This window comes from Pseudophryne corroboree, chromosome 3, assembly GCF_028390025.1.
Source record: "Pseudophryne corroboree isolate aPseCor3 chromosome 3, aPseCor3.hap2, whole genome shotgun sequence".
NCBI classification, from domain to species: domain Eukaryota; kingdom Metazoa; phylum Chordata; class Amphibia; order Anura; family Myobatrachidae; genus Pseudophryne; species Pseudophryne corroboree.
Window position 1 is genome coordinate 522947614 of NC_086446.1, and position 12659 is coordinate 522960272.

The window sequence follows — 12659 nt, forward strand, 5'->3', positions numbered from 1 at the left end:
GGCTCGCTGCGCCGCGGGCACGGTGGCGCTATTTATTCTCCCCCCAGGGGGGTAGTGGACCCCCAAGAGGGAGAAAAGGTGTCGGTATGCTGGGTGTTGGGATTCCGGTGCCGGTATACTGTGCGCCGGGATCCCAACAGCCGGCAAACTGAAGACCACCCATCAATTCCATCTACACGTCTAAGACACATACACGAAACACCTATCCTGTGCACAAATGCACTGTTGCTTCCCACTTACACCCACCAATCTGCAACTGGAGCTGCAGAAGACAGTGGCTGCACATGACACTTGCTCAGTACCTTGTGTGCAGCTTACTGTGTGCAAGGGGTGTAATATGAGATGCGGCAAGATGACCTTTACAAGGTTTTCAAGGTCATAGCTTAGTCATTCTTATAATATCACTATAATGATCCTGTTATCTGCAGATGGAATATATTAATTTTTATTTTATTTTAAAATAAGTCAACATTCCCTGCGGGCTAGGTATATTCTTCTGGTGCAGTTATGAGTATTTAGAAGGGGTTATAGACAGATGGAGACAAAGCACAGTGGGGATCCATAGGAAGCCTAAACGGATTACAGTTAAAAAAATATATCAGGATAATTGTTAAGCAGATTATACTCTGGGCTGCAGAATGGGGACCAGGAGGTGACCTACAGAATTACCACAGGAATCAGAGAAGCAGGTAATTGTATACAGGTGTAAAAAGGAAAAGATACAGACAGAATTCGGCTGATGGGGAGGAGGGAACGGATTAGGTTACCAAACTGTTTTTTTTTCCACCTGTAACACTGTAGTCAGAAGAAAGACACAGAGAGCTGAGGAAGAACAGTGTGTGGGGGTTTTTTTTTATAATTATTATTTTAGTTGGAACAATAATTTAAAATGTAGTACATAAAAATTAGAACCTTTTCTTACAGCTGAAAGGAATTAAAGAGCTGCCACAAAAGCGAAGAGAAAGTGTTCACTCAGTTGAGTTGAATATTTGAGAAGCAACTGGACAAAAGGAGCATTGTTTCACGATATACAGCCTCTTTGTGGTTTATGCAATAGCCCCACTATTGGTTACTGGCAGCTCGCGGTTCATTGAAAACCAGGGACAGAGCTTTTGTAATCCTAGATGTAACCAATTAAACAGGCTGCAGCTACCACTTGGCTGAGCAGTCTGTATCCTAGCTTAATATGTGAAGAGGAAAGTCCAGCTCTGGGAGGGAGATGTGAGCAGCGTAGCAATGTGCAGATTATAGGAAGGCAGCCGAGACAGTCCAATGTAAAGGCAACTGGAAAAGGATCAAAACCGCGTCATTGGGTGTTAACTTAAGGTTCTCTTGAGTTCATTCATTTTAATCCACATCTCCCAGGGCTGCTTACAACGTTCCTACCCTTTGCGCTCAATTCAGGGACTGCCGGTAACACAAGACACTTTCGCTTGCGAACCTACGACTGATTTTGAAGAGAAATAAAATGCCAACCAATGGGATACACCAAATACTGAAGATACACTTTGGCCTGATTAATTGTGATAACAGGTATTTGACAGCAGAAGCTTTTGGATTCAAAGTTTATGCATCTGCTCCAAGCTTGAAAAAGAAGCAGATATGGACATTAGAGCAGGACGAGATAGACAGTTCAGTGGTCTATCTCAAAAGCCACCATCTAGGAAGATATCTGTCTGCTGATAAGGATGGGAATGTGTCCTGTGAGGCTGAGAAACCAGGGGAAGATTGCAGATTTTCCATTACTGCCCAGTCAGATGGCAGGTGGGCCCTCCAATCTGATTTACACAAGCGATTCTTTGGAGGTTCAGAAGACAAGCTGTCATGTTTTGCACAGACCATCACGGAGACAGAGCTCTGGGCTGTGCATTTGGCTATCCATCCTCAAGCTAACCTTCTCAGTGTCAGCAGGAGGAGGTATGCACACTTGAGTCCTCAAGAGGATGAAATCTCCACAGATAGCAACATCCCATGGGGTGTTAACTCCCTCATCACCCTGGTGTATCAGGACAAAAAGTACTGCTTGAAGACGTGTGACAACAGATACCTGCGTAATGATGGGAAGTTAGTTAAAGATCCTGATAATGGCACAGGCTACACTCTTGAGTTCAAAGCAGGGAAATTGGCCTTCAAAGATTGCAGTGGGAAGTACTTGACACCAATGGGACCCACGGGTACACTGAAGTCTGGGCGGAGCTCCAAACCTGGCAAAGATGAACTCTTTGATCTTGAGGAAAGTCACCCACAAGTTGTCTTTATGGCATCCAACAAAAGATATATCTCTATCAGGCAAGGTAAACTAAAAATCATAGAGATCTCACATTCCAAACAGGTTTACCATTCATTTTATCCATAGAAGATGTTATGTGTACAGATGTGCTAGTATAATCTGTAGCAACCAGTTAGATATTTGTTTTAATCTTTTGAATTGCACTAGAAAAATCAAAGACTACTGGCGGTTGCTATGGGTTACACCACACATTTGTGTACAAGTAAATAAATTCCCTTTTCTTACTTGAAATATATATATATTTGAACAAGGATGTTATTATTTTCTATGTTGGAGCATGATACATGTTTGGTGCATGAAGACTAGGTATCACAACTCAGCATCCTACATAAACAGGAAAAGCAACAGGGACATGTTTCTGTATACGTCTCTTACATAATAAATGTACGTACCGGTGCTCAGAATAATCCAGGGGGGAGGAGTATATTCATTTATATTTCGCGTGGTGGTGGTTTTTGTTTCAATACTGTTTGTAGTTGTTGTGGTGTATTAATGGTGTGTGTGTGTGTGTGTGTGTGTGTGTGTGTGTGTGTGTGTATTATCATAATTGTGTGGGGGGGGCGGGGCAGTTATTCATATTATTTGTGTGTTATATGTGGGACACTGATGCTCTGTTCAGTATATGGCGGTAATTGTGGCGGTCACCTAAAGTTACAAATTGATACAAGATTTATAATAGCTTCTAAACATTGGACATTTATGCGTTTATTTTATTAATTTCTGAAGTTATTTAAATGATTTCTTCCTGTTTCTGGAAATAGTAAAAAAAAAATTTACATTCCACCAAAAAATAAATAACTAAAAAGGTGTCAGCACTGCGTACCACTGAGGGTGCAGGCAGATTTTGAAAGGATTTAGGGGGTAATTCAGAGTTGATCGCAGCAGCAAATTTGTTAGCAGTTGGGCAAAACCATATGTACTGCAGGTGTGGCAGATATAACATGTGCAGAGAGAGTTAGATTTGGGTGGGTTATACTGTTTCTGTGCAGGGTAAATACTGGCTGCTTTATTTTTACACTGCAATTTAGATTCCAGTTTTAACACACCCCACCCAAATCTAACTCTCTCTGCACATGTTATATCTGCCCCCCCTGCAGTGCACACCGCTGCGATCAGGTCAGAACTGCGCTTGCGTATGCACCGCAATGCGCCGGCGCATCGCACAGGTACAAAGCGGTTCATTGCTATGCAATGGGTTTGTACAAAGAATCCATTCGCACGGACAATCGCAAGGAGAGTGACAGAAAGAAGGCGTTTGTGGGTGGCAGCTGACCGGTTTCTGGGAGTGTTTGGAAAAATGCAGGCGTGTCCAAGCGTTTGCAGGGCGGGTGTCTGACGTCAATTCCGGTCCCGGACAGGCTGGGATCGCAGCAGCTGAGTAAGTCCTGGGCTACTCAGAAACTGAACAAGATCTTTTTGTACCGCTCGGATGCACATGCAATCGCACACTTGCACAGCTAAAATACACTCCCCGGTGGGCGGCGACTATGCAAACGCAGGACTGCAAAAAACAGCTAGCGAGCAGTCTGAATTACCCCCATGATCTTGCCCATCTGCTAACAAATTTGCTGCTACGAACAGATCTGAATTAGGCCCTTAAGACGTTCCAGCAGCTAGTTTAATTCAGTCAAATATTTATAAAGTAATATAATAAATACCACACATTAAGACATCCATTGTGGCAAATGCTAAAATGCAAGGTGCTTTACAAATAATGTTTGTTTGCTTTTTCCTTACTTTCACCAACGTATACACAAAGGTTTCAGTTTCAGGTAAGGCCAAAATTAATTTAAGGGGGGAATTTAATTGCCAACGATGATCTCGCCAGGCCGAATTTGTACGACGAATTTGTACGACATCTGCCACACTTTACGTCAATGGGATCTTGCACAAAAGTGTTTGCTACCCCATATGATAGCGAGCACTTTTGTCTGAATTGGCCAGGTGAAGGGTGCAGGACGGACTGCTGTTGCCAGCGTTTATTCGCAGCAGCAGCAAAGGCAATTCACATCCTTCACCGGTAATCGAATTGGCCTAATATAGTGACATATAGGGGTAAAATTACTAAGGTGGGAGCTTTTTAGAACTGGTGATGTTGCCCATAGCAACCAATCAGATTCTATTATCTTCTAGAAGCAGCTAGATAAACGTTAAGTAAAATCTGATTGGTTGCTATGAGCAACATCACCAGTTCTAAAAAACTTCCATCCTAGTAAATTTACCCCATAGTTTCTAGCTGAGATTAGTTTCCATTCTCAATTTTGTATATTTACCCAGAAAATTGTTTAATACTGTAGAACTGTACAAAACACAATTCATTTTATATTAAAATACATTTCTCATTTTTCATTGGAAATGTTTATTGAAAATAATTTACAATGTAAAAAATTATAATATTTAAAATTTTTGGCATGTATTAGGACGTGAGTCTTACGATCACATCATATAGGTGACACCTAATTCATTTTTGTACACAATAGCCGATTATCATGCAACGGAGCGATTATCTGTAGACTGCGCATGTGCTGCGATCGCAATGTTCATGTGCCCCTGCTATCCTACTCGCAATGAGGATTTAGTTGCAAAGTGATTGACAGGTAGTGACTGTTTGGAGATGTTAACGGAGAGTTAATGGGGAGTGGTTGGGAAAACACAGGCGTGTCATGTCCATTACGGGGCATGTATCTACTGACGGCTGTGAGCTCGTATGTGCTAAGACATGTTGTTTGAGTCGCTACTGCTGTGTCCAGTGTGCGTAGCCCTAGACCAACCCTTAGATCCAATGGTCCTCGTTTTTGCGTGTAGTCTGCGAATGTGTACGCAATTGCGAATGAGTTTACGACGACTCCGGTGGGTGTCTCTTTTCATTTGTGGGTGGCAGCTTCACTTGCTAACATTAGCAGTTCTGTAGCCTAGAGAATCATACCAGCTAATGCTAATACAAACATATATTAGGCCCATTGTATGAAAAACACACCAGGAACTAGTTGTAACCTAAAATGGATAATTACTAATATACAACCACATCAACTAGCTAGCTGCGAAGGCAGTTGGCGGGCAGCCATCTTTTTGATCGCTGCGGCTGCGTGTGATGTCATGCAGCGACCTGCCCCAGCAATGGTCCAGACATGCCTCCGTTGTCCGGACCGTGCCCCTTACACGGAGCGTAGACGCCCCCTTCAGGTCTGAAAATGCGATCGCATGCGATTGCAGTTTAAGACCTTGCACGTGCGCGCACCGGTGCTGAAATCGCCGAATAGCTACTGTATTTCAGCACTACTGTATTGCGGTTGATGCTGAATCGGCCCCTTAGTATGGAAACATGGGGGATTGGATATGCACTGCATATCTGGAAATGCATATCTTATGTGTTTTATACTTAATCAGGCTTGGACTGGTCCACAGGGGTACAGGGGAAACTCCTGCCCAGGGGACCCCACCTCCTGCTCTAAGGATCAGGTTCCAGACTGTGCACTTGAATTATACATTATACATATGTTACCTTATACTGGACTATGGTGTATTTTCTACAGTGCATTGGTGTTATTAATCTGTTATTAATCTGTTATTAATCTGGTACATTATCATGCATGCAGCAGCTGAATTTACAGTATATATTTGTGAAGGGGCCTAGACGTTACACTCTCTAATGGTTAGTAAAACAAGGTGGCAGGTCACACCCCCTCTGCAGACTGGCCACATCACTAACATAGGCCCCTACCACTGCATTTCCCCGGTGGGCTCTACATGCCCCAGTTCGACACTGTACTTAATGGACTGTTAAAAACAAAAGTTTATTAAAGTATCACAACTAAAGTGTGTGTGAGATCACCTTACCTGGGAATAGTGCAAAGTGCTCACCTTCCTGTTTGGTATAATGGTGAATACATAGAGCAAGCTTGGATAATCTGTGGTCATACAGCATGTGGAACTACATATCCCAGCACTCCCCTGAGTAAGGGGCTTTGGTATTTATTTTTAGCTTAATAAGGTGGGAATTTGCCAATCCTAGCTTTCTGTTAGTGTCCTAAAGCCACTTTATTATATCAGCATAGTAGTGCCCTGTACTGTGGAATGTTCAGCAATATAAATTAAAATATAGTTGTAGACTGTGTCATCCATACGCTGTTCTTCCAACCTCTTCCTAGAATAATGAGCTTGTGTCTATTTATTATATTGTTACTCATTAATAATTTTACCGGCCATTCAGTGAAAATGATGTTATTAGAATTTGAACCCACTTATTTGGATGATGATACTGTATATTAACTACTCTATAGGCAGGAAGCTCTTTCATCTTATAAAACACCTCTTACATCACATACATTTCTTACCTATGTTAGAAATACACAGGTAAGAAACATTCCCCTATCCAAATGCTAGAGAGGAGGCACTTGGAGCATACTGTGGATAGTAATAATTACTGGCATATTGATCATCAACTAGATAAGAATGGACTTGTTTAATATCATAGGACCTGAGTCACGTCTGTACGCTGTTCACGCAACTGAGCGATTATCGGCAGACCGCACAGGTGCTATGATCACACTGCACATACGGCAAGGTACCTTTGCAATGCCGCTTGCAGTGAGATTTTTCATGCAGAGTGATTAGTAGGAAGTGTCCGTTTGGGGGAGGTAATGGGGAGTGGCAGCAAAAATTCAGGCGCATCATGGACATTTTCAGGGCATGTACCTTCCTTCAGCTGCAGACATGTACACAGGGAGACATGGCACCAGCATCGCTGCTGCTGCGGCCAGTCTGCGTGATCATAGACTCACTCAGGGAGTCGATGTTCCTTGTTATTGCGTCAATGTTGCATATGTGTACGCACTTGCTGAGAACTATGCGATTGCTCCGGTCGGTGTCTATATTATTTTCTGAGTGACAAGATTCTTTTCTTGACTTGCAAAGCAAGTCCATTGCCTAAATAATCGTAGCTGCGTACGCAGGCCTATAGTGCACTGTCTACAAATGTGCTGGGACCCATGAAAACCAGATGTCACGGTCCGGCGGATCGGGTTCCGGGACCAGCGGTACTTACCTGTCCGGATGCTCTGGCGCGGTCCCTCCGGTGGGGGTGCGGGCTGCTGGCGAGGGGCACAACTTGCAGGCATGTCTGGGAGGAGAGGGCTCAGAGGCAGCAGCAAACATTTGTGCAGCTTCCAGCTGCAGAGGTCCGGGATGGGCGTCGCCGCCTTGGAAGGGTCAGCTAATCTAAAACACTCAGTCACCTGCAAGGTTTGCAAAACCAATGGGAAACAGTCTGCAGGTATAAATCTAGGGATTTCTGGGTAAGCAAATTGCCAGTGCAACGTCCTGTGCTCCACAGCATTGCTTCTAAAGCATCCTGTTCCCTGAGTTCTCACCTGGATTGCTGGATCTACACCCGGTTATTTCTCCTCGTATGCTGACCTCTCCGAGTCACCATCCCTCTCAGCGAGTCTCAGTTACCCCAGTCTACAGTCTTCCTATCCGGGTTTCCGCCAGACGTTCGTCCACAGATGTACAGGTCCTGCCGACGCAACCGCTCTAACAAGTAAACAGCTAAGGCACCTGTGGAACCTCCTTAAAGCTCTATGAAAAGACTTTCATTCAACCTGCTCGGCTAATCCTGCCTAAAGTCACCGATACCAAACCGCACGCCACAATTCCGTATTCACAAACCCCAGTCCCCGTGACAGTTTGCACTGGCCCTATGGATCCGGAGGGTGCTCATGGTTCCGGTACGGATCTTCTGCAGGGCATAGCAGCTCGTCTGGAGAGTCTAGAGGAATCCCAGCGCCAATTAGCTCAATTTATTCAAGGGATGGCTACCCGCCAGGATTCCATGCAAGCCGACATTGCTCATGTCGCCACTGGTCGACGCCCGGAGACTCAGCAAGTGCCGACCGCCCCAGTTCCTATGGTAGCTTCCCCTTCATCCCTGCGACTACCAACGCCCACCAAATTCGACGGGAACCCGAAGATGTGCCGCGGGTTCTTTTCATTTCTCTTTACAGCCCTTTAACTTCCCATCACAGAAGGCAAAGGTAGCATATATCGTCTCCCTCCTGGCCGGTCCAGCCCTGGATTGGGTGTCACCCCTGTGGGAGAGAGCTGATTCTCTACTTGACAAATATGATGAATTCATCGCTACCTTCGGAAAAATTTTCGATGAGCCCGGAAGAACCACGTCGGCATCAATCGAGATAATGCGTCTCCGGCAGGGAGACCGGTCTGTGGGACAGTATGTAGTACAATTCCAGACCTATGCTTTAGAATTACGGAGGAATGAGGAGGCACTAGTATCGGCCTTCTGGAAAGGTCTGTCTGACAAAATCAAGGATGAGTTGGCTACCCGGGACCTTCCGCCCAAATTAGACGACTTGATTTCCCTTTATACCAAGATTGACCTTCGTTTTAGAGAGCGCCAGTTAGAGAAGAATCGTGGGGAGCGCCCAAAGTTCCGTCCTCCTCCGCCTTCTTCCTCGAGTGTGTCAGCTGAAGCGTCCCAGGATGAGTCTATGCAGATCAATAGGGCTCGTCTCTCGCCAGAGGAGCGTCAGAGAAGGCGCAGGGAGAACTTGTGCCTATACTGCGGAGGTTCAGGACATTTGGTAGCCTCTTACACCCAGTGTCCGGAAAACTAGCGCTCCTAACCAGATGTTACGCACACCAGTGCTAACAGGAGTATACCGGTGTATGAACAGAGAGGGAAGCGAAGCAAACGAACTCACAGACAGTATAACATAACATACACAGGAGGTGATGGAATAACTAATAAACACAAAGTGAACGGAGAAGCCCAAAGGCTCAGGAATTGGGTGTCTCCCTAGTGTCAGGAATACTCAGATGGAATAGAGTGGACAATGAAGCGATGTGTAGTGATTTAACATGTGGAGCACCTGAAATGATGTTGCTAAGAGCAACAGAAAAAACCCCAAAGGGTTACCAACGGGTGTGGGAATAAACTCCTTGGTCTGAGATAGAAATATAGACACAAGGAGAGTATCCACAATCCTAACCCCCACTTGCAGGGCACAGGTTCAGCTTACTGCCACTAAACTGACACCTGGACGCCCTGCACAGTGAGGGAGGATTAAGCAAGCAGGTCTGAGAGTACAGCTGCAAACCTGCTGGGTTCACAGAATAGCAAAAGAACCCCAGCAGGTCAAACAACTGACTCCAGTCTTACTGCTAGGTCCGGATTGGCAGAATGAAGTACCGAATCCCAAGGCCTATTCGCAGTAAGCAACAAGTAAATACAAAGTCACACAGTACTAGCTAACTCTCTGGAACTGACTAACAAACAAAGATTCAGCAGCATTTGCCTAGCCTGAGAGGATGGTTTATATAGCAGGTGCTGTCCACGCCCCACTCAGACCTCACAGACTGTGAGCACAAAACCAGCGCCGGATTCCCTGCCCTGCACAGAGCCTGTAACCACTACACAGTAAAAACCCGGACCGGAGTATCAGCTGTGCTCAGGTTACTTCGCTAACACTTGCCTCCCGGTTGCCATGGCGACGTGGCAGCACAGAGCAGGAGATCCTAACACCAGAAGAGGAGACATTAGGTTAGGAGTGGTGACATCGTCTCCATCTCGTTCTGAGCCTGTCCTAGAGGTTTCTTTGGGCCTGCCACAGGGTTCTAAAGGGTTTTTCTCTCTCCTAGATTCGGTAGCTGCTGAAAACTTTATCACGGCAGATGTGGTACAGCAACTACGGATTCCTACAGTTGAGCTTTCCCGACCAATTGCCCTTTCCGCTGTAGATGGAAGTCGAATCTGCAGTGGAGTAGTTACCCACCAGACTCTTCCCCTTCAGCTATGTGTAGGAGCTCTCCATAAGGAGTTACTTAATTTCTTAATCATTCCAATAGCTACTCATGAAATTGTTTTGGGACTTCCTTGGCTCCAGAAGCACAACCCAAGAATCGATTGGGTGAATATGCAAATTATGGCCTGGGGAGAGTTGTGTGCTCAAACTTGTCTTACCAGTGTTAAACATGTGAATAAGAGCCAACTGGAGATCCTACCACAAATTCCGTCTCAGTATTCCTCCTTTTCTGATGTCTTCAGCAAACAGGCAGCAGAAGTCTTACCACCCCACAGACCCTGGGACTGCCCTATTGACCTGATTCCGGGAAAGATTCCTCCTAGAGGGCGAATATATCCTCTATCGGCCCCTGAGACCGACTCCATGTCGCAATACATCAAGGAAAATCTAGCTAGAGGATTTATTCGGCCTTCTACCTCTCCAGCCGGTGCGGGGTTCTTTTTCGTCCAAAAAAAGGATGGTGGTCTTCGTCCCTGCATCGACTACCGGGGTCTGAACGACATAACAATAAAAAATCGTTACCCGTTGCCCTTGATCTCAGAGCTATTTGACTGGGTTAAGGCTGCCTCTGTCTTCACCAAGTTGGACCTCAGGGGAGCATACAACCTGATCCGGATCAGAGCGGGTGACGAATGGAAAACGGCGTTCAACACTCATGATGGGCACTTCGAGTATTTAGTCATGCCCTTCGGGCATAGCAACGCACCAGCAGTTTTCCAAAATTTTGTAAATGGAATTTTCAGTGATTTACTCTATAGTTCTGTAGTAGTCTATTTAGATGACATACTAATTTTCTCGACCAACCTGAAAGATCACCGTTCTCAAGTCCAAGAGGTGCTGCGGAGGCTTCGCCAACATCATTTGTACTGCAAATTGGAAAAATGTCTTTTCGAACAATCCTCCATGCCCTTCCTGGGCTACATAATATCTGGTTCAGGATTAGAGATGGATCCAGCCAAGGTACAAGCGGTTCTAAATTGGTCCAAACCCACCACCCTTAAAGCAATCCAACGCTTTTTGGGTTTTGCAAATTTCTACCGGAGATTTATCAAAGGATTCTCCTCTATAGTGGCACCTATCACCGCTCTCACTCGAAAGGAGGCTAATCCCAGAGAATGGTCAACATCTGCAGAGGAAGCTTTCCAACGATTAAAACAGGCTTTTACTACAGCTCCAGTGTTGAGGCAACCCGATGCCAATAAAGCCCTTGTTTTAGAAGTAGATGCTTCGGCCGATGCTGTGGGAGCAGTTCTCTCCCAACGTCTGAATGGCAACAAACTTCATCCTTGCGGGTTCTTTTCCAAGAAGTTCTTACCAGCAGAAAGGAACTATACGATACTGGCTGTTAAGTTAGCATTGGAAGAGTGGCAGTATCTCTTGGAGGGGGCTAAGTTTCCTATCACTATTTTCACTGATCACAAGAATTTAATCTTTCTCAGGAATATTCAGTGTTTGAATCCTCGTCTAGCCCGATGGGCAATGTTCTTCTCAAGATTTAATTTCTCCCTAACCTTTCGACCTGGTTCTCAAAACCAGAAGGCAGATGCTCTCTCCCGATCATACTCCTCTGAGGATTCCAACGACTCTCCTTCTCCTCAGCCTGTATTGGAGTCTCGGAACTTCGCCACCACTAAACTACAGCCTCCATTGGGAAAAGTGTTCGTACCTCCTCACCTTCGGAAGAAATTACTGACCTGGGCCCATACCGCTCGGTTTTCCGGTCATGCTGGAGTCCATAAGACAACCGACCTTATCCAACGCTCGTATTGGTGGCCTGCACTGAAGTCTGATGTTTCCTCTTATATCGCCTCCTGCACCAAGTGTGCACAGCATAAGATTCCTCGTCTTCGGCCAGCGGGAGAGCTAATACCCCTAACTATTCCTAAGATGCCATGGACCCACCTTTCTATGGACTTCATCACGGATTTACCCTCTTGTAAAGGATTTACTACTATTTGGGTAATCATAGACCGCTTCTCTAAGATGGCTCGTTTCGTACCTCTTAAGGGTCTTCCCACCGCACCCGAGTTAGCTCAGCTTTTCATTGCAGAGATCTTCAAGTCCCACGGTCTTCCGACCGAAATTGTTTCTGACCGGGGAGTCCAGTTCGTGGCTAGATTCTGGAGGGCTCTCTGTGCTGCCCTACGGGTACAGTTAAAATTCTCAACGGCATATCATCCTCAAACCAATGGAAGTACAGAGAGAGTCAATCAAGACTTGGAGATGTTCCTCAGAATTCATGTCTCTTCTCAAGACGACTGGCTAGAACTACTACCATGGGCAGAGTTTGCTCACAACAACTCCTACCACTCTTCTACAGGTCATACCCCTTTCTATACCGTATATGGCTTCCATCCTCGAGTTCCTCAGTTCCTGGCTTTACCAGCTCAAGATCTTCCTGCGGTTCAGGAATCTCTCAAGAGACTTTCCGGAGTTTGGCGAAAAGTTCACCAAAATCTACAAAAAGCCTCCGCTCGCTATAAGTTCTGGGCTGATAAGAAGAGAAGGGTGGTACCTAAATTGGCAGTTGGAGATCAGGTCTGGCTCTC

At 45.5% G+C, this 12659-nt stretch overlaps 1 protein-coding gene across 1 annotated transcript in view; it reads left to right on the forward strand.

Moving 5' to 3' along the window:
• Window positions 1-1144: 1144 nt before the first annotated feature.
• FSCN2 (fascin actin-bundling protein 2, retinal) overlaps window positions 1145-12659 on the forward strand; it is a 103865-nt gene continuing 92350 nt past the window's right edge. The window contains exon 1 of the mRNA XM_063961121.1: window positions 1145-2294. Within this exon, the coding sequence (XP_063817191.1) occupies window positions 1469-2294 (826 nt within the window). The 5' untranslated portion in view covers window positions 1145-1468. The remainder of the gene's footprint in view (window positions 2295-12659) is intronic.